Genomic DNA, 21,715 nt, shown 5'->3' on the forward strand with positions numbered 1-21,715 from the left:
TATATATGCTAGCATCTTGCCATAGAATTCATAATATTTATTTAAAACCTTTATTGGCTGACTTTCTACATTACAGAAACTCAAGGTGGGCTTTATATTGTACGAGCGGCAGGGCTTTTGACCAAGTACCAAAATATCATACAAATCACTAATGGTACCGAAGTGCCCAATGGAGGTAGAACTTCAGAAACTAATCAAATGCTGTTATGAAAAAAATGGTGGCTACCTCAGAAAGGCTCGCGAGAACAGATGATTAGAGGCACTGACCTCGGTATGCGGCTGTTTAAAAATCATAGAGTCGCTGCGAAATACGTTTGAGTCATAGGTACACTTTTTTAACCGTTCGCCTATTATCAGAGGCGGAACTTCTTTGACCGGGTGCTGTTTAATTTCCAAATACTGGGTTTCCCTGAAAATAAGACAGGGTCTTATATTAAATTGTGTACCAAAAGATGCATTAGGGCTTATTTTCCGGGTAGGGCTTATTATAGGGGAAACACGGTACCTTCACAATTCATTAATTCTCAGCAGCTCCCTTGCTTCGCTGTCACATGTGATGCAAGCTGAATCCTCATTGGCAGGGAGCACCCTGCTGAATCACACCATCCTGATCTGTAACTACCGGTAAGGCTAATTTTTGGGGTAGGGCTTATATTTTAAGCCTCCTCCAAAAATCCTGAAAAATCATGATAGGGCTTATTTTCGGAGTAAGTCTTATTTTCAGGGAAACACGGTAGTAATTTTCTAAGAACGCTTACATTTAACTATCAGCACACAAACCCAGATAAAGAAGACAGTTCATCTGTGGACACAAACTGTGGCTGGATTCATCTCCTCTTACTTTTCTGTGGAGTACGAATAGGACGGAAAGTGGCTTCCAGATGTTCAGGAACTACATTCTGGGTCAGTTTACCTCAGCATGGCCACTGGCTATTGGATAGTCTAGAACAGGATTGCAGGAACCTGCGGCTCTCCAGATGTTCAGGAATTGTGAAGTTCCTTCATCAGCCCCAACATCATGGAGATTGGCCATGCGGCAAGGTTCCCTACCCCTGGTCTAGAAGCTTCAAACTGCAATTTCATCTACTTTGCTATATTTCACAGATATCATTGAGGCCATGCTCTTCACTGCTTGATCTTTCCAAAGATATACAGAACTCTACCAAAATACTGAAACACGGCCATACAGCCTGGAAACTTCACAACACCTCAGTGATTCTGGCCATAAAGCCTTCGACAATACATCTGCCAAAATACTTTTTGTTAACACACCATAACACTAATGTGTGCTACTCATCGGAGTGCCAAGAAACCACCCTTGAAATTTAAAAATACATTACATAACACTGTGTCATTTAAGTATGCTTAAATGTAATACCATATGCCTTCTGTTAGAATGCCTGTTTAGGAACTAATGTACATCAATATATCATGTAAATTAGCTGTTTTAGCATTTGAAAAAATAATAATAAAATTTTGGGTGACTAAAAATATTTATGTTCTATTATTTCTATAGAAACACAGAATTAATTTTATAGTAATCTTCTGAGAACTAATTAAAGCCCACCAATCCGTAGGGCAATAAATAGAGTGGTATTTAACATAGAATAATATCTTCAAAAAGCCTAAAGAGAATAGCTTGATTTTCACTAAAAAGTAACACACTTCCACTATACCATCTCCATGTTTGAATATTTCTTCTCTTCCATGAATCAAAGACTCATTCAAGGTCACTCAGAGATTTGGTCTTAGGAGCAGCAGTGGCGTAAGAGCAGGTGTACTCTTATCAGGAGGAACAGGGTTTGATTCCCTGCTCTCTGCTGTCCCTTCTGAGCTAGGTGGGAGGTGGCTTCTATCCTGGGGAATCTCAGATTAGCCTGTCCAGGCACTCCAACATTACATTTCAGCTTCTGAGTGGAGCCTTGGGCTAGTCAAGCAGATTCTTTCTACAGAGGGTCTCTCTAGGCCCCACTCCTACCTCACAGGGTGTTTGTTGTGATGGGAGAAGGATAAGGAGTTTGTAAGCCCCTTTGAGTCTCCTATAGGAGAGAAAAGGGGATATAAATCCAAATTTTCTTCTTCTTCTTTCCAGGCAACACTTTCACCACTACACTATACTACACTAGCTCTTAAAAGATAACCTGATGAATATCTAAAATTATGGAGCTAGCTGGTTATGTGAAGACTAGAGAAGACTACTAATTGATTTATGCTGAAAATCTAATACCGTATATACTCGTGTATAAGTCGACCCACATATAAATCGAGGAACCTAATTTTACCACAAAAAACTGGGAAAACTTATTGACTCACATATATGTCGAGGGTGGGAAATGCAGAAGCTACTGGTAAATTTCAAAAATAAAAATAGATACCAATAAAATTACATTAATTGAGGCATCAGTAGGTTAAATGTTTTTGAATATTCAAAGAAAAACAGTAAACTAGCTCTGTAAGCCCTGATTCTCCCTTTAAATCCACTCAGAAGGGGGGGGGGTGATTTAAAGGGAGAATCTTGGGAAAATCTGAGGAGTGCCTGTCAGGGAGAGGAATGCTTCTATGTTAGCAGTACCTTCAACATTTCTAGAAGTATCCTTTTAGGAGACCACCTCCTGATACATACTGTACCCAGGTTTGGTGAAGTTTGGTTCAGGGGGGTCCAAAGTTATGGACCCTCAAAAAGGGTAGCCTCTAATCTACTTCATTCATACTTTCCATTGGAAACAATGGGGGGGATGGGAGCACGCACTTTGGGGTCCATAATCTCCCTTGGACCCCCTGAACCAAATATCCTGAAACTCTGGCTGGGCCTACCTCAGCAAGAAGATTATTCCTGATGATGTGATACTCACCCAGGTTTTAAAGTGAAGCTCTTTGGTCTCCAAGGGTTCATAACTTTGGACCCTCAAAATGCAGCCCCATCTACTATTACAATGCTCCTCTGGGAACCAGGTGAACTGTAAGGAGCAGCCAAAGGGGGAAATTTTCATTCTGTTTGGAGAACTCCTATGGTAAATTTATGATTGCCTATCATTTAATATGATTATTCTTTAATTTCAAATTCTTATGTAACTTTGACTCACAATGGACAATCAGGACAGAATCTTTTTAAATTGATTGCATTAATTAATTAATTAATGGCACAAGTATTAGTTAATTTATATTTATTTATTTACAAAGGCCACTAATGTGGCTAAAAATTGTAAGCATACATGATAAAATCACATTTTAAACCCATTAAAATCAACTCCCCCAAAACACAAAAATCACTAAAACAATTAAAAACAACATTCAAATTCTCATAAAGCCATAAAAACAGCAATTAAAACATTAGCTGGAAAGAAGAGATTGCTGAGGGAATACCAAATGCCAACAGAAGACCACAGACAAATCTCAGTGGGAAGAGAGTTCTAGAATCTTGGTGCCATAATCAAGAAGGCCCTTTATTAGATTGCCAGCCACTCATTGTCAGAAGGTGGAGGCACCCAAAACAGGACCTCTATGGATGACCATAGTGGCCACGTGTGTTCATAAAGGAGTAGGTATGCTGGTTCCAAACCATGCAGGACTATGAGGATCAAGAGTGGTACCTTGAAATGGGCCCAGAAACAAACTGGGAAGCCAGTTCAGATAGGCCAAGATTGGAATAATGTGGTCCCTACTAGGCTTGGTCAATACCCTAGACATTTGATAAAATTTAGATTCAGATTTATTTGGGCATAAAATTATCTGTATGCCCAAATAAGACAAATAACATATTCGGATATATCCGAATATTCGGGTCAGTCTGATTTTTTTGTTGTTTTTTTGGTGTTATTTCAAGTTGTGGCCTGTAGGGGGCACATTTTTAAAACTACTGGCTCCAGAATTTCCGGGTATCATCTAGAGACTGTCCTGATGATACCACCCAAGTTTGGTGAAGTTTGGTTCGGGGGGAGGGGGGGCAAAGTTATGGATCCCCAAAGGGGCTTGCTGTTATGCCCAGCTGACTCTGTGCAGCAAACTTTGCTAAAGTTTGGATGGCTGGGCACTCGTTCTGTGGGCATCAGGTTCACCTTCAACTGGGTGCCCACAGCATTTGCCCTCCCAAGCAAACTTTAGCAAAATTGACTGGTTCCTTTCAGGAGATTCACACCAGCAGCCCTGCAGGAAATTAGATGCCCATACCCAGAACAACACTCCTCCCCCAGAGCTCTCCCCAACTACCAAAGAAAAGGTAAGTGTTTATTTATTTGATATTTGTATTTCACTTTTCTCCCCAATGTGGACCCAAATGGGCTTACAACATAATTCTTCCCTCTGTTCTTTTATCATCACAACAACACTGTAAAATAGGTTAGGCTGAGTGAGAATCAATTACTCAAAGTCACCCAGAAAGCCTCCTTGCTGGGGGGTGACAGGAGTGGGACCCGGCCACCCGGTCTTCTGTGAACTCCAACCCAGCAAATGCAATCCATAGTAATTCCCTCATATTAGCTTTCAACAGTTACTTCAACTCTCCCTTTTGCAGTCAGAAGTCATGCAAGGAGTCATGAAAATTAGAAGTTTTATGCATTTGTATTAAAAGCTGTCCTGAAGAAAAATCTCAAAACACACTAGGAATTTCACATTACATTTTAAAAAGGCATATTTTGACTTTGCCTTCTTCCTTGTTTTTTTAAAAAATAAATCATTTCCTTTACATTGTTGAAGAATTTTAATCTGCTTAGAATCAAACTCTTTAAAATGCCAGCTAGTTTCATCAACACTTAAAAACAGCATTTGAAGGGTGTATCTCACCAGTGTGATGTCACGGGAAGCAGCAGCTGCACTCATGTGTAAACTAGGTTGTCTGACAGAACTACTGCAGTCCAAAGCTCGAGCAAATGTACCAACCGCACTGAGGGAGGGGGAAAAAAGAGTTGCAAAACACCCATGAAAACAAATGAAATCCAGATACATTAAGTCATCATGTGCGCACCTACTCTCTCATACATACCCCACAGTTTACTAGGATGCATATCAGAGCTCGTCTGATGGTCTGAAGCAGCAGAAAAAAGTTTGAGTCCAGTGGCATCCTTAAGACCAACAACATTTTATTCTTGGTATCAGCTTTCACGTGCATGCACATTTCTTATACCAAGAAGAAAACTTTGATTGTCTTAAAGGTGTCACTTGACTCATGCAAGTGAGCAGTTAGGAGAATTACAGGGGGAGGGGGAGTGATACTGTGAGATAAGGCAAACTTGTAAATATCTTTGGCTTTCTTCTAAGCCACCTGCTCTCACAATGAGGAAACCCTTCAAATTCCTTGAAGGTGTGACTGTGCATGGAAGCATTCATAAGCAACTATTTATTTTTGTTTTGTCCTTTTGCAATCTAGTACATTAAGTATTCCTTAATGAAATAACAAAAGATTAGATGGGATATAAACTTTGGTAAACTTATTTTAAAGACTTGGATAATTCATGTTGTTACTTCATTTTCAAAAAAAAATCTATCCTAGGTCAGGGATGGAATTCTGTGGGCTTTCAAAACTGCATACCGTTTTGCCTTACCTGGCAATCTACTCTGCGCACAGTTTTTACATATACCCATTTTCCATTTCTGCTGTTCTGCAACATGATCTGCACAGGTTGACCTCTCGGAAGAAGGACAGCAGTGGATGGATAATTGAGCTAGATGACCACTAGTTCATTTCAGCCATGTGATGTTCCTCACATTTTAGCACTAAATACACAGTCTTAAGCCTGACTTCTGTCCCAATGAACTCAATTTTCAAAACAATGGCACAAGCAGCCATACAGTATATGTATATATACAGGGTGTATCAACAGTATCCTGCATTATCTATGTAACAACATGAACTCCCTACTGCATCTGTAATGACAACCTATAATTTAGCAAAACATTGAAAAATTCTTGCTTTCCAGTAGTATTACATAATAAAAACCTGTGTATAAATAGATATAATAAAATCCAGTGTAACAACATGCAGCCAGCTATCTCCACACACACACACTAAAAAACCCAGCATTTTCAGATTCCATTTAAGCATGTTTTCAGTTGTAGGAATAGCTTGTCCATGGTTAACCCTAACCCTAACCCTAACCCTGCCACAGTTTGACATCTGCATTTTAGTTATATACTCAGTATTAGCTGGTCATCAGAAATCAGGAGCAGAGGGGGGTTTAAAAGGTATGTTAAAATCAGGGGGGCATTTAGAAGGTATGTAAACTTTTTGCTGCAAGCTGTAGTTGTTTCAACATAAGGCAGCTTAGTGACAAAACTGGGTGTTTAACTGGATGATATACTCATTTCGCAAAATTCTATAATGAGGAAAGATGGGCTGTGTTAAGCAGTAAATATGTATATTTCATTCAGGTATTAAATGAGCTTACTGAGTATCTCCAACCACCCTTCATATATGCAAGACTTCAGCCTGAATGGATATTTTCTTCTGCTTCATCTCATAGAGTTGGAAGAGAATCATTGAGTTGGAAGAGACCACAAGGGCCATAAAGTCCAACCCCAGCCATGCAGGATATAAAGTAACAGCACCCTCTCCCTGAAGAGAAACAGAGGCCTAACAGGTAGGGAAGCGTGTTGCTGGAGGGTGGGTGTTTGATAGCTGTTTGGCATACATATTCCTATATGCCAAAACAACACAGAGAGATTCTGGCATGGGAGACCAAAACATGCCATGTCTGATGATGAATTCATTTTAATTTATTCTTGTTTACAAACAGTCTGTTTTTCAATATAGTACCTATTTTCCCATCCAAAAAATAGATGCTTTGATTCAGCGAACTCTTTTAGACACAAGTCTCCAAAGAAAACATGAAGTTTCTCTGCCTGGTTCTTTACTTTCAAATGGTGTTACCTAATACATACTTTTCCAAATAGGTAAAATAGTAGCACCAGCTTTAGTAATTGCAAAGCTTATAATCGCGAATACCAGTCTCGAGGATGCAGCGGAAAGGAGAGAGCTCTTCGGCTTTTCCATATTCAATGGCATACAAATCCCTCATTAATGATAAAATGAACTGAACATGGGTGACTTCAGCCAGTCAACTAACTCTCAAAGAGTTATTATGACAATAAAATCAAGTCACACTGTGTATGCTTCCCTGAGCTACTTGGAGAAAGGGTAGGCTACTACTGTGATAAAAATACATGATAGATAGAGCTTACTGTATGACCAAATCTCTACACCAACCATCTGATAAACAGCAATTCAATTGCTTATGAGAAATGTCAACCTATATTTTCCTCCTCCAATATAGCAACACCTGAGAATTAAGGAACCATGCATTCTACCTGGAATTTTTGCTGATGTTTTCTGAAGCAGTTCTCACTCCTCTAAAGACAAAGGGCTATTTCATTTTAGCAGGCGGTCACAAAAGAAACACCAAGGGAAACTCTGGCCTCTCAGGTACACTTTGGCATGAACTTCCCTGACTCACAACTCTCACTGCGTAATTATTTATAGTCTACAGAAACTAAGAGCTACAGAATGATCAAGTGCTGGAACATTTCCCAATTGTTTTACTATGATTCAGGAGTGTCAAGTCAGCTCCTCCCCTGCTGTCCTCCATTCCTGCTGTCTTCCTTCTTATCACTGCACCAATCTAAACATGGATCACTTGGTTTGAAACCAAAATATGAAGCTCTGGTTTAAAATGGATTATACAGGGAGGTGTCAGTAGAAAGAAGAAAAAGACGACAGGATCATGCAAATCCAAGGAGCACTCTTTATCTTTCTTACATCAAATCACAGACGTTTTGACATCCCTTACGTCACTGAGATCCAACTTAAACATCATATGGAACCAAATCAGGACTACTTGTCAGCATGAATAGGTTACTTGAAAGTTAGGCATGAGTGTTCTATGCATTATCTCCTATTCCTTTGCTTAAAGCAATATTCTGCCATTTCATCAAGTAGCTGCAGACTAAATGCCTGCCCCCATTTTATCCTCACAAGGAAGATTTGGCTGAAAGAGTGTTGCTGAAAATTTGAACCCCATCTCTTCCCCAACATATTCAATGGAAGATCAACAAGTGGCATTACAGTTGCTGCCCTGGCTCTTCACCCTTCTTCAATAAAGGAGCTACTGAAATTTTTGATACATACTAGCTGCACCTTGCCCAGCTGCTAGGACCAACAGAATGACCACGGAGCCTGGAGTCCCCCCCACCCCAGCAGCTCAGTTTAAGAGAATGGGAAATATTATGCCTGTACAGGACTTGTCAAATCATTAAAAAGAGCAAAGGGCAACAACCCCTCCCCCCAAACAAAAACTATTATTACTCAAAATAAAGTGCCTGCTCTGCTTCACATTTCACTGTGCAAAAAAAGAAAAAAATAATCAATATTCTTGTTCTGCAATGCATGTGTAAGAGAACAGTACAGTTCCAACCTGCTTTATTTATTCATTTTTAAAAAGTGATTATGCTATCAAAAGCAATCATATATTTATTTCTATACCTTCTCAGAAAATAGACAATGGGAAATCTCATTTTTAAATAACACATTACCAACCCAACCCAACCCTCCGCCCCAACTTGTAGGTAATGTTGCAGATTAGACTATCATGACCAACATCAGCAGACTCTCCATAGAGTGTGGTTATTGTTAATCAATTTTTAAAAAGTGAAGAAGGAAGGAAACACTGAGCGTGGTGTTTTCCAATTAGAGCGAATACAGAAACAAGTTATTCAGGCAAACAGTCCTTAATAGCCACCAAAGCTGGAGACAGCGTGCACTGGTAGCCTGAAAGGAAATAATAAGCACACAATTGGCTGAGCAGATGTCTCACAACTGGATAAACAGATTTCACAATTAAATGATCAGCTCTATTAGAAGAAGCTAACTAAATGGCTGACAGTTTCTCTCACTGTGGGGGAGGGGAATCACATTGTAGGAGAGCTGGGGAAAGCTACAGTCAACCATTCAGAAGATATTAATTCTATCACCTTTGTCAAAAAAAAGCCATGTGCGACTTGCTTATGGATCTTAATGGAAGTATTAACATTATTGAAATCGAAACTGGATTTCTACATCCATTGCTGTGTGTACGCGAACATTTTTTTTTAAGTTGGTTTGCTTCTCTGTATCTTTAAGGACTGTCAAAGTGGCATACAATCGCTTTCCTTTCCTCTCCTCACAAAAGACACCCAGCAAGTTTCATGTGGAGGTTGGGCTGAAGAAGTTTGGAAAGAAGTGTGACTAGCCCAAGCTCACCCAGCAAGCTTCATGTGGAGGAGTGGGGAAACAAATCCACTTCACTAGATTAGAGTCCACCACTCATGAAGATTGGGTTGGATCTTAACTAACATAATCAGGTCTATATAAGCTGGACACAATTTTCCCATCCTTCCTTTCCCATTGAAGCAGGCTCCCTGTGTTGAAAGAAGAGTTTTTCCATCAGAGAAAAACAAAATAGTAAGCTGTCTAAGTATCCAGCTGTACAAAAAATAAATAAGACTACTACTAGGCAACCTACTCCGTATCACTATATATTGCCTTTCTTACCTTTATTTTTTAGAGATGTTGCTAGGATTTGAATCTCCTCCTCCTTTACCTCTTTAACTTAGCAGACGCATAGTTTGTCAGCTCAGAACCTACATGAATTAGTGTTTTTACTTCATCTTCTTTCTTTGGTTGCTTGCTTCCTCTACTTCAATTGAACATATTGCAGCGTGGGCGAGTGGTTGGAATATTTGGCTGTAATGCTAGAACTCTAATGTTGGCTTATTATCACTATGCGGTTGATATTATTATGATTGTTTGAGTTTGCTAATTTTCCAGGACAGCTTCTGTACTCCCCACTTCCCAATAGACTTTTTTTCCAGATCTCCCTCTGGATTCTCAGTATTCCTTCCAAGCTTATAGTACACCTTTACCAATGTCAGAGTGAGTGGGCACTCCTCTAAGACGAGTGAGACCTAAGCCTGCACCAACTTTAACATAAGAGTGGGTGGGAGAGAAATGACAGCTTCTTCAGGCTTCTCTGCTGGAAATTTGGGCTACATGGGAAACTAGATCATATTTGCATTGCATATGTTTAGAGTACAAATTATTTGCCTGGCCACACACAGTAATAAAAGTAAGGTTTGTCTCACCTATATATTTATGTAACAGTAATTTCCAGCTGCAATTAAAGATAAAAGTTTATTTTCCCGAACAACAACAACAACAACAGCAGCAGCAGCAGCAGCAGCAGCAGCAGCAGCAGCAGCAGAAGAAGAAGAAGAAGAAGAAGAAGAAGAAGAAGAAGAAGAAGAAGAAGAAGAAGAAGAAGAAGAAGAAGAAGAAGAAGAGTTGAATTTATATCCTCCCCTTTCTCTCCTGTAAGGAGACTCAAAGGGGCTTTCAATCTCCTTTCCCTTCCCCCCTCACAACAAACACCCTGTGAGGTAGGTGGGGCTGAGAGAGCTCAGAAGAACTGTGACTAACCCAAGGTCACCCAGCTGGCATGTGACTAGTCCTTAGACTTTGCTCTTCATGATTTGGGATTGTAATCAGGTAGAAGAAGAAGAGTTTGGATTTATACCCACCCCCCTTTCTCTCCTGTAGGCAACTCAAAGGGGCTTACAATCTCCTTTCCCTTCCCCCCTCACAACAAACACCCTGTGAGATAGGTGGGGCTGAGAGAGCTCAGAAGAACTGTGACTAGCCCAAGGTCACCCAGCTGGTCTGTGTTGGAGTGCGAATGCTAATCTGAATTCTCCAGAGAAGCCTCCACAGCTCAAGCGGCAGAGCGAGGAAACAAACCCAGTTCCTCCAGATTAGAATGCACCTGCTCTTAACCACTACGCGACTGCTGCTCCCAGATCTCCCTCTGAATTAATTAGGATTGCTGATCTGTCACACAGAAGTGGGCCTTGAACAAGCAGGAAAGTATGCTGACTTCCAATTTGCCTCCAGGCATAATTCAAGGTGCTGGCTTTGACTTTCAAAACCCCATATAATGCCAACATATCTGAAGCTCTAACTAATCCCTTATTAACTAATCCTTTATTAACTATTAAAACTGAAGAACAGTTAGTGTTAACAAATATCAACTAATAATGACAAGTATTTTTATAACCCCCCCCCCCCCCCCCGGAACTTTGGTTATGGGCAGCAATAAGTGCATGACAGACAGACAGATGATTTATTACTTGGCCCTGCATTCAATCCTTGGGAGATTGTATTTTTTTCCTCATGAACCAAAGTATTGAAGTACTGAGAGTATGGCCCCAGGACATTAAACTGAAGCCAGAAAGAGAAGGAATCTTGAACTGCAGTTGTAACAGGTGAACTAATTCCTAGAATCTTACTTTGGGATGTAATAAACTATCTTTGACCATTGTTTTTTCAAACTAACCTATATTTGCTTCCCTCCCTTGTATCCTTCATACACAGAAAATATCAAGTGGTTTGCTCTCGCAGAATGTAGTTTATTAGCAAAGGGATTACTCACTCGTTCATAAACCACTAAATACTATCTGTTCAAGTATTGAGTTCTAGCTGCTAGTCAAAACAGACAATTTTGGAAATTGAACTCAGCCATGGACAAAGCTCTCGCCCTAGCTAAGTAGAAACTCGCACCATTGCTCCTCTATCCTGCTGCCCATGATGAATCCAAAGCTACTTTTAATATCCAAAGCTATCTTATGGACAGTCCTTCTCTAGTCAATACTAGGGATAGCTAACTGGTACCTCCAAAGACCTCAAAACTATTTTACCAGGTCCCTAGTGTGCTACAGGATGCACTAAACACACTCACTCCCCCATGTTTAGAAACAAATGTTTTAATAAACGCAACTGTAGGTGGTTTGCTGTAAGAAAAAGAACAGTGTTGTTCAAGTTTTAAGAGGAAGTCCACACTTTGATGTTACTTCTTTAGATTTTGTATATATTGTTCAAGGTATGTTTGAGAACGTGCATCATAACTGAGTAGCCAAATTACTGTCAAATTACTGTGTTACTGCCTTTATTACGGAGTCTGACAGTTCATGACAGGATCAGTTTTTTGAGAACTTGCAGTTTTTGGAGCAATTCTCATCCTTCTGCTCCATACGCTGCCACTTGGGGGCTACTGTAATTACCAAGAATACAGAAGCTAGCTATCACTGCCCTGTATTTTGAATCAGAAGGGTCAGAGAGAAGAGATTTGAAGACAACTGCATTCAGTGTTGCTCCCTTTTTCAGGAACGTACATATCACTGTGCCCCCTGAGTTCTACTAACTTGGACATTTTTTGTTTGTTGCTTTGCTTTTCAGAAAGCTTCTTATTGATTTGTTTCCTGAGGGAAAGAGTATACATTTAATGAAACCATTCCATGCAGCTGGAGAGATGTTTTCTTAATATCAGTGAACATGTCCTTCAGGACTTATTTCACACCTCATGGGAATATTTCCTTGTTATATAAACATACTCTAAGCAACCTTGAAAGTAAGAAAGTGCATTTCTGCATTCAAAGATGGAATTGTGTCAGAGGTTCAAGAACAGATAGACCAGCTAATTATAGAGGTGAAAGGATGTTTAATATAAAGCACTTGTAACAAGAATGGGAAAAGAGTTTTTTATGATAATAGTTCATCTGGTGAAAAATAAAACCCAGTTTAGTCAGGCTGGATACTGCATTCAATTTGCATGATAATGCAGTGGTTTTGTAGCATTAATGAAGAATGAAGAATGAACAAAAAAGTAGATGAAGCCTGGACCATGAGAGTCTTTGCTCAGTTCCACAGGGTCTGTAAGGCAGAGATGTACCATCAGGTCTATGGTTGTGAGCATCAACCGTTTTACATCACCTGGCCTGCCATGCTGGACCTTTCTAGGGTTATATCCCCTGCTGATACATACTGTGTACCTTGAGGGTTTTTGCTCACATAGAAGAATTTACAGTCCAATTCAGGGGAGGGGGTGAATCCCCTTCTGGATGTGAAGGGGCAATCTGCTGGCACTTGGCTGCTGCAGTGCCCACCTTTGCATCGGCTCTCCCATGCTGTCCCCAGGTGCATCTGCGTGGTGGGGGCAAGGCCTGCACATTCCTGGGAGTGGAGTCAACATCGATCAACTTCCATCCTGGGTTTGGTGGCCCCAGTCACCCTTTTGGGCTGCGCTGGGATAGTTCCATTGGCAGGGAGGATTTTTGAGTTTCTCTCCTCCCGGTACCGCCATGGACGCCGGTCTGTGCCACTCGTGTAGATTGGGCTGTTACACACCATCTTCTAAGCAATATTAGTTTTAACTACTCAGGATTTTAATTATTAATGAATAGTGAATATTGTGTCTATGATTAATTTTAATTATTTATTTATATGTCAAGTCAAGTCAAATAGTATTTATTATTTGAGCCATTGGCTATAACATCCAAATATACATATAGTTAAAACATTCAGATTAAAATAATAAACTTATCTTTAGGTTAAAAAATAAATGATTTATATTCACTATATCCGGATTAAAATGCCCCATCAAATACTTTCCATGTTGGCTGTTTTTACAGCTTCTTCATACTAAACTAAGTTGACCACAAACTCATTGAATCATCAGTTCAAATAGTGCTTTAAATACTCTGCTCGCATTTTCCTAGCTGCCAGGGCAAAAAGAGCCATCTTGTAAGATACATAGGAATCAATATCAGATAGTAAAAAAATAAATTTCTCATCATCAGACAAAAAAGCTGTCCTGGGTAGCATTGGCTCCACGAATCTTTTTCTTATTGCCGAATATAAAGGACAGGACAGTATGTAATGGGAAAGATCCTCAGGTTCATGTTTTCTGCAGATACAGAAACACTGAGGCATTGATATGCTGCCACAGGAGGTGGTGATGGCCACTAACCTGGATAGCTTTAAAAGGGGCTTGGACAGATTTATGGAGAAGTCGATTTATGGCTACCAATCTTGATCCTCCTTGATCTGAGATTGCAAATGCCTTAACAGACCAGGTGATCGGGAGCAACTGCCGCAGAAGGCCATTGCGTTCACATCCTACATGTGAGCTCCCAAAGGCACCTGGTGGGCCACTGCGAGTAGCAGAGAGCTGGACTAGATGGACTTTGGTCTGATCCAGCTGGCTTGTTCTTATGTTCTTATGATTGAAATCTAATAGAGGTATAAGCTATTCTTAAGTTTCTTGTTAGTGAAGTGGTCAGATATGTAGCTCTAGTGATCTCTTTTAAATAGTTTATACCATGGAGCAGTTTTTGACTGAACTATTAATTGTCTATTTATTCTGGCATCTTCTCTATTCACCCAGTCTTGGAGTTTGGCATTAGATGCTGAAACTCTTAATAGATCATCTGGAATAGTGTATCAAGATCAAATTTTTTGAAAAAAAATGGAGCGGTTTTTATTTTTTGTCATTAGGAGAATAAATGACTGATGGCCGAAGGAATTCATATTATCTGAGCTGTTTTTTTTCCAGGCTTTCAAAATTGCAAGATGAACACGTGGTTTAATTGATGGTAAACCTAACTCTGCGCTCATTAACGCTGCTGATTTATTTATATGGTTGTTAGCCACACTCAGTCTGACTTTGGTTGGGGGAAAGCAGCATAGAAATCAAATTAACTGACTTATTGATTAAATAAATCCAGTGGTTCATTTGGGCTGGTATCACGTTTCACAAAGTGGCTGACTGGATGTCCACGAAAAGCTTGTAAGCTGGGCATAGAGCTCAAGCCCCTGGTGTTGCCCCTCCTCTAGCAACTAGTTTTCAGAAGAATCCATCTCTGAAAATAAATTATTACTACTCTATTCCAATATTTATGTCACTATGTGCAGTGAGACTTGTTCATAGCTAGTGTACTTAAGACTGAAGCCTTTGATTTGAAACAGAATAGGTGCAGATTACAAAACTAATCTTTCCAGCTTCTCCTTCCCAATTCTACCCAAAAATAATTCCTGGGATGTGAGGGAACTTTAAGTAAAAGTGTGGGGCATAGCTTGAGGGACTTCAATGGAAAGGGTCAGCAGAAATATCCACCAGCTGAACTTATGGAAGTGCCCTTCCATTTGTGGAAGGAAGGTTTGGGATCTAGTGCAAAATTTCCAAAGACTGTCTAGCCAAAGTTAAGAACATTGAAGTCCTGTTAATTTCAGTGGAAGTGTTTAACCCATGCTTAACATGTGTTAACAAAATTGTGACATGAAATAGAAATTACAATCAGCTGAACATCATGACAATGTTAATTGTAACAATGTTGCCCTTACCGTGCTACTACTAAAAACTGGTCAATCTGATGATCAGTGAGATGGGTATCAGGATCCCATACTTTTACTTCAAGCTTTGCCTGTTCCCGGTCATCTGTTTGTCCTGTTAACAATTGATTAGATAAAACACTGTTAATTGCAATAGTGCACTTTCCATATCAAATATCTTTAAATTAAATCTGTATTGAATATACCAGGGTCAATTCAAATGTCTCATTAAAATTTGCTAGGCGTTAAGGAAATAATCTATGCATGTATGAAAACAAAACAGGGAATGTTAAATAACTTTTCTTCTAAAACCAATTTCCTAGTGGCTTTTAAAACAATTGTTCTCCCTACTCTTAATTTGCTGAATTTAGAGATCAATGAAGCCACTAAGTTCTGCTCCAGAATTAGTTTACAGTGAGTAAAATTTCTTATTGGACTTTGCTAGACTTCTGGAGTATTGACCTATTGTTTTCAACAGTACAATCCTAAACTGAACTATACCCTTCTGTGTGTATTAAATGCCACAAGTCACTTCTGACTTATGACACTATGAATTAACTACTTCCAAAATGTTGTATTGTTAACAGCATTCCACAGATCTTGTAAACTGAAGGATGTGATTTCCTTTACAAAATCAATTCATCTGTTTTCCTGCTAGCTTCAACCTTATCTAGCATTATTGTCTCTTCCAGTGACTCCTGCATTCTCATTATATGAACAAAGTACAACAGCCCAGTGGCATATCGACAGAAAATGTAACCCGGGGCAAGAACTACGTTTTCCTGCCCCTCCTCTGGGGCAATGAGGGGGCAGGAGGCCAGCAAAGGCTTTTCTGAACCTCCTCTCAGCCATGTCAGAACCTCTCGGGGGCCTCATCCACATCAATTCAGGGCAAAGAGTCACCTAGCTCTCTCCCTTTCCTCACAGTTGTTCTCTGCAGAACACAGGGGCCCCCAGAGATGGTTCTGTTCTTGGACTTGGGAGTGGGGGGCCAGGTGCCTGGGGGACACCCACCTTCTCAAACTGGCCCAAGCAGCCTCCTGGGCGGGATGGCCAAGCCAGGGCAGGCCAGGCAAGGGGAGGCCAGCTGTGGGTGCACCAAAGCCTTCTCCTCTGCCGCCAAAGCTGGGAAAGTCACGGTGTGCCGGGAGAGCCTAGAGGGGGCTACTGTGGCCGGCGGAGGAGGGGGAGCACTGGGCAGAGGTTCCTCTCTGTTGGAGTTGTCTGGGGGCATTTTAACGCTCTGTTGGGGAGCACCGAGCAGAGGTTCCTCTCTGTTGGAGTTGTGCATTTTAACGCCACTCACATGATTAAACGGGCACCGACTGGGTACATTTGCCCCTATATGTCCCTCTGGGTGGTACCCTGCAAAAGCCTCAGTTTAGTAATTTGAGATTCTAGGGACAGTTCAGGCTTGATTTGAGCTAGAGCCCACTGATTTGTCTTTTTGGCAGTCCCCAGTATCTGGAAAACTTTCCTGAAGCACCACATTTCAAAGAAAACTACTTTCTTCCCATCAGCTTTCTTCAATGACCACCTTTCACACCCACAAAACAGTGGTCCTTTCCGCACAGCAGAAATGTAGCATCTTGAGGATATTATAAAAAGTGTTTTGGAGAAGAAGTTCGCACAGCTCTCTCCCCCAAAACATGTTCATACCGTTTTATTTCACTCAACAAGGGTTTTTTTAAAAATCGCTAAACTAGCAATCTTTTTTTCCTCAACCCGGGTTGAAGACGTCTCCTGCTTGCTGAGCAAAACAAGCAGGCAGGAGATGCTTTATTTCTCCTGCCTCTTCTCCCCATTTCTTTTCTTTTTGCTGCAGTTGCGCCTGCCATTTTCGCAGAGGAGCCTCCATCACTTGGCGAAGGTTTCTTAGGGAGTTTTTCTCTGCTTTAAACTCATCCAATGGCCATTTCACTGTAAAAAGCAGATGGGTAAAGTTAGTTTTGCCTGGAGAGCCCACCCACATGTCTTTTTTTGTTTGTTTTTGTTTTGAGGGAGTTGTCTGCAAAGGGCAAAACAAAATTTATTCACCCACTTTTTACAGTGAAATGGACATCGGATGAGCTGCAAGCAGAGGAAACCTCCATGGGAAACATTCACCAAATGGCAGAGGCACACAGATTCTTTGCAGCAGCACACAAGATGGTGGGCACAACTATGAAACTGACTAGAGCTCAGACAGCAGGCAAGAAAAAAGAAATTTTGACTGGCAATATGTTTTTTGTCCTTGCTGAATAAACACAAAAAGGCAAAAAAGATATTTTTAAAACATCTGCAGGATGTTTTATTTCTGTGGTGAAGAAGACTCATGTTCCTCTGCTTAAGACTACAGTTTAAATTCCTTAGCTCATTGAAAAGTAAAAACACACCAGCCAATGTTTATCTAGATTTATAGTTATGCATATTTGTGAACATACACATAAATTGCAATTCCATTTTTTTTTCTTATGGAACAAACATATAACACAGGTAACTCTACATCAAGGTAGGCATTTGGGTACGTCCAAGTTAAAGATACACCCAAAATTACTGTCAGCTAAGGGATCCCCAAAATAAGCCCAAATGTTCTTGAAATTCCAGGAGTAATGAAAATTTATCTTCAAGAATTTCAGGTGTATCAGGGTTACGAGGAGACCCAGGAGTAGGAAGGGAAAGAAGAAGCTGCTCCAGAGAACAACTGCTAACCTTCACTCACAGTTCTTTACATTTTAAATGACGAACAACCAGACTGGCCCTAGCCATACCATGCTTGCACTGTTCCTCCTGCTTCACCACGGCAGCCTCTGGGTTCCAGTGGGACTCAGAGGCAGCAGCGGGCACAGAACAGCAAGCCTGGCTTTCATAGTGTATGTCAGTGCCTATACAATATACATAGTTGATGTCAATAGTTGATGACTTGGCACTGACATCAACTATGTATGTTGTATTGTTACACTAGCTTTTGTTAAGCTTGTGATTTGTATTCCAAACTTGAGAGGGTTTTTATTTGCCTATTTGTGTACACCCTGTAATAAATGTTTGATTGATTTAAATGTTGTAATTTAACCCTTGTGAATAGTGTCTATTATAGCCTCTTCACATCTCTGAGCTTCTATCCTATGACAATGAAAGTGCATTCAAATTGTTTATGCTTCCACACCAGTCATAACAATTCTTAAAATATACTTAAAGACAGGTTCCAATTAAATTGTTTACAGATGCATACTTCTTAATCATTCAACTTATAAACTGTTTTTAACAGAAATCTTTAAATCCTTTCCTTGACTGCACCAACCTTGGCCTTGGAATAAAAAACAATTAGCCCCTGATAGTCAGTTCATGAATCTTCATCTCTGTGGCTAGACTGCTTGTCTCCCATCTTTATCTCCACTAATTTCTGTTACAGAAAAACAAACTTTAATCTCTGGTGTCACTTAACTGCTTGGCTAGAAATGGGAGATGATACACAAGCTCTCCAACCTTCACGTATCCAGTTTGAGCAGATGAATAATTCACCTAATAATAGAAGTTCCAACTTCTTCTTAAATTATCTCTTTAAAAAATAAATCACTTAATTAACTTTTTTGACATATCTCACAATTTCTTCCAAAGGTATGCACAATGTGATTGCTTGCTTGAGGCAGGCAACAATATACACACAGAATACACAGTTCCAAATGAAAAAGATAAATCGCAGATAGGCAACTATAAGCCTTTTAGGCCAGATCTGGACATTATTTATTTAGCTATATTTATCAACATTTGCACCCAATTTTCATCCCTAAATAGAGGTTCAAGGCATACATCATGTAGGGTGGTGAGAACCACAAAGGATTGCGAAGAGCTTCAAGCGGACCTTGATAAATTAGGTGACTGGGCTAAGAAATGGCAAATGCAGTTCAATGTTGCAAAATGTAATGTGATGCACATAGGGGCAAAAAATCCAAACTTCACATACATGCTACAGGGGTCAGTGCTATCAGTCACGGACTAGGAAAGGGATTTGGGCGTCTTAGTTGATAGTTCCATGGGAATGTCAACTCAATCCATGGCAGCTGTGAAAAAAAGACGCCAAACTCTATGCTAAAGGAGATAATGTAGGAAAGAATCTGAGAATAAAACTGCAAAAGATTGTCACTGCCCTTATATAAAGCAGTAAGGTATGCGGCCGCACTTGGAGTACTGTAATGTTCAGTTCTTGAGTAAGCCACATCTCAAAAGGATATCGAAGAGGATAGAAAAAGAGATGCAGAGAAGGGCAACAAGGATGATTGAGGGGATTGGAGTAACCTTCCTTATGAGGAGAGAGCCTGCAGCATTTGGGACTCTTTAGTTTGGAGAGGAGACGATCTGAGGGGGGGGATATGATTGAAGTCTGTGAAAGGTATCATGCATGGGGTAGAAAATGTTGACAGAGAGAATTTTTCTCTCTTTCTCACAATACTAGAACCAGGGGGGCATTCATTGCTTGAAAATGCTGGGGAGAGAAAGGCCCAATAAAAGGAAACCCTTCTTCACGCAACGTGTGATTTGGTGTTGTTGGAATATGCTGCCACAGAGGAGGTGGTGGATGGCAATTAACTGGGATAGCTTTAAAAAAGGGCTTAGGAGCAGATTCTATGGAGGGAGAAGGCTGAAATACGGGCTACTCTTCCAATCTTGATCCTCCTTGATCTGAGATTGCAAATGCCTTAGCAGACCAGGTGCTCGGGAACAGCAGCAACAGAAGGCCATTGCTTTCACATCCTGCACATGAGCTCCCAAAGGCACGTGAGCTCCTTAAATGCTGTACACCGCCCAGAGCCCCCCGGGGATGGGGCGGTATAAAAATCGAATAAAATAAATAAATAAATAAATAGCTTCACCAACAGGCATATGCCTATACATATGCAATGGCAAAGACTGAGCCAACTGCAGAATCAAGTTGTATAACGGTATTCTCACGTGTCAGTATATAACTTATATTTTATAAGTTATAAGGCCCTATCACAAGAACAGCCTTACACTTCATAAATGGCTGCATCCTCCCTGACATTCCTGGAATCACGGACTTACAGCACACCGAATGACACCAACCTCCAGGTGGCCTTTCCATCCTATCATGGAATATTTCAGGATGGGGGAACAAACTCAGAAACCCTCTCTTCCGGTGGCCTTTGCATTCTAGTTTCACAGTCAATCCAGGCACAGGCCCTTCCCTCCTTTGCTCAGACAGCTCAGGCTGTTCAAATTCTTTGGGAGGATCTCTCTCTAGTCCTTGTTAATGTTTATGTTCCTCCTGGTCTTCAGAAAGCTAACTTGAGTGAAATTTGAGATAACCTATCCATTTATATTGAGGAGCTTGAATGTAGTCATCCCTCCTCTGAGATTGTTCTAATGGGGGACTTTAATGCAAGAGTGATTGCAAAATTCTAAGCTTCCCTCCTTGATCAGCAAGGTCTTCATGATGAACCCTACCACTCCCTCTTACTTCTTGCCCTTCGCGCCTCCAAGGATACTCACCCCAACGCTGCTGGTAGGAAATTCATTCACTTGCCCATCAAGCTACAACAAACTTTGCGAAGCTTAATCGAGCTTAAAGTGCACATGCCCAGCTCAAGATTATAATTTCCTTTGAGTTTCCTCCCTCATGGCTGCAGGTAAGTCACTGGACTATCCCTCCTCTCTACTTCCCAGGAAGTTGAGATCATCTTGTTTTATCTTTCCAGATTGGAGATCTTCTTGCTGGTGATCATCTTCCCCTTAGACTTGTTTTATCACATCAAGAGGCCAGACATGCTGCTTTCTCACCATCTAATGAACCACCCCCCAGACTAGTTTGGACACCCAAGCTGGCCTTAGCCACTCAAAACTTAACTCATTTCCCCTAGCTTAGCCAGCCTTAAATCCTCTGTCCTCACTGCAGATTCCCCCCAGGAGACTATTACCAGGTTCGAAGATCTTCTCAAACAAATTATGGCTGGTCTTTCGACGTCCACTGTGAGGAAACCCAGCAAAAACAGAACGAGAACACCTTGATTTGATAGAGAGTATATAGAGCACAATAGCCAAATTCGGTCCTTATATCAGAATCTTAGGGCTTCAGGAGACCAGGATCTCCTCGTCCTACTAATAAATTGTAGGAACAACTTTTGCCAGTTAATCAGGAAGAACCAAATGGAACATGTCATCACTCAATGGGAACATCTCCACTCTGCAGTAACTTCTAACAACTCCAAGCTACTCTGGGCTGTCCTGAATAATTTTAACCAAAGCAAGCCTCCTACCCCTACTTGTATTACCCCTGATATTTGGCATGACTATTTTAGCAAACTTTTTAATGATGATATTTTAAGAAATGGATCTCCTTCACCTATCCCTTTAGATTTGCCACGTTGGCCTCCTGTCTCATCTCAAGAAGTAGTTGAGCTGTTAGAGGACCTCAAAGGAAGGAAAGCCCCTGGCCCTGATTCTACAATTCCAGAGATTCTGAAATTTCATACTGACTGGTGGGCCCCTATCCTGGCCACTCTTTTTACCTGAGTAAACAGCTCAGGTATGATACCC

The 21,715-nt window shown here is 40.7% G+C and overlaps 1 protein-coding gene across 3 annotated transcripts in view; it reads right to left on the bottom strand.

The window, feature by feature from the left end:
* MTA3 (metastasis associated 1 family member 3) overlaps positions 1-21,715 on the bottom strand; it is a 228,140-nt gene that overhangs the window by 160,316 nt on the left and 46,109 nt on the right. For all 3 annotated transcript variants that reach the window (XM_048495449.1, XM_048494638.1, XM_048493832.1), the window contains exons 7-8: positions 15,197-15,299; positions 4,780-4,879 (exon numbers count right to left, since the gene is read on the bottom strand). In XM_048495449.1, coding sequence (XP_048351406.1) covers positions 4,780-4,879; positions 15,197-15,299 — 203 coding nt within the window. The remainder of the gene's footprint in view (positions 1-4,779; positions 4,880-15,196; positions 15,300-21,715) is intronic.

Source organism: Sphaerodactylus townsendi, linkage group LG01 (genome assembly GCF_021028975.2).
Source record: "Sphaerodactylus townsendi isolate TG3544 linkage group LG01, MPM_Stown_v2.3, whole genome shotgun sequence".
In the NCBI taxonomy this organism is placed as follows: Eukaryota; Metazoa; Chordata; class Lepidosauria; order Squamata; family Sphaerodactylidae; genus Sphaerodactylus; species Sphaerodactylus townsendi.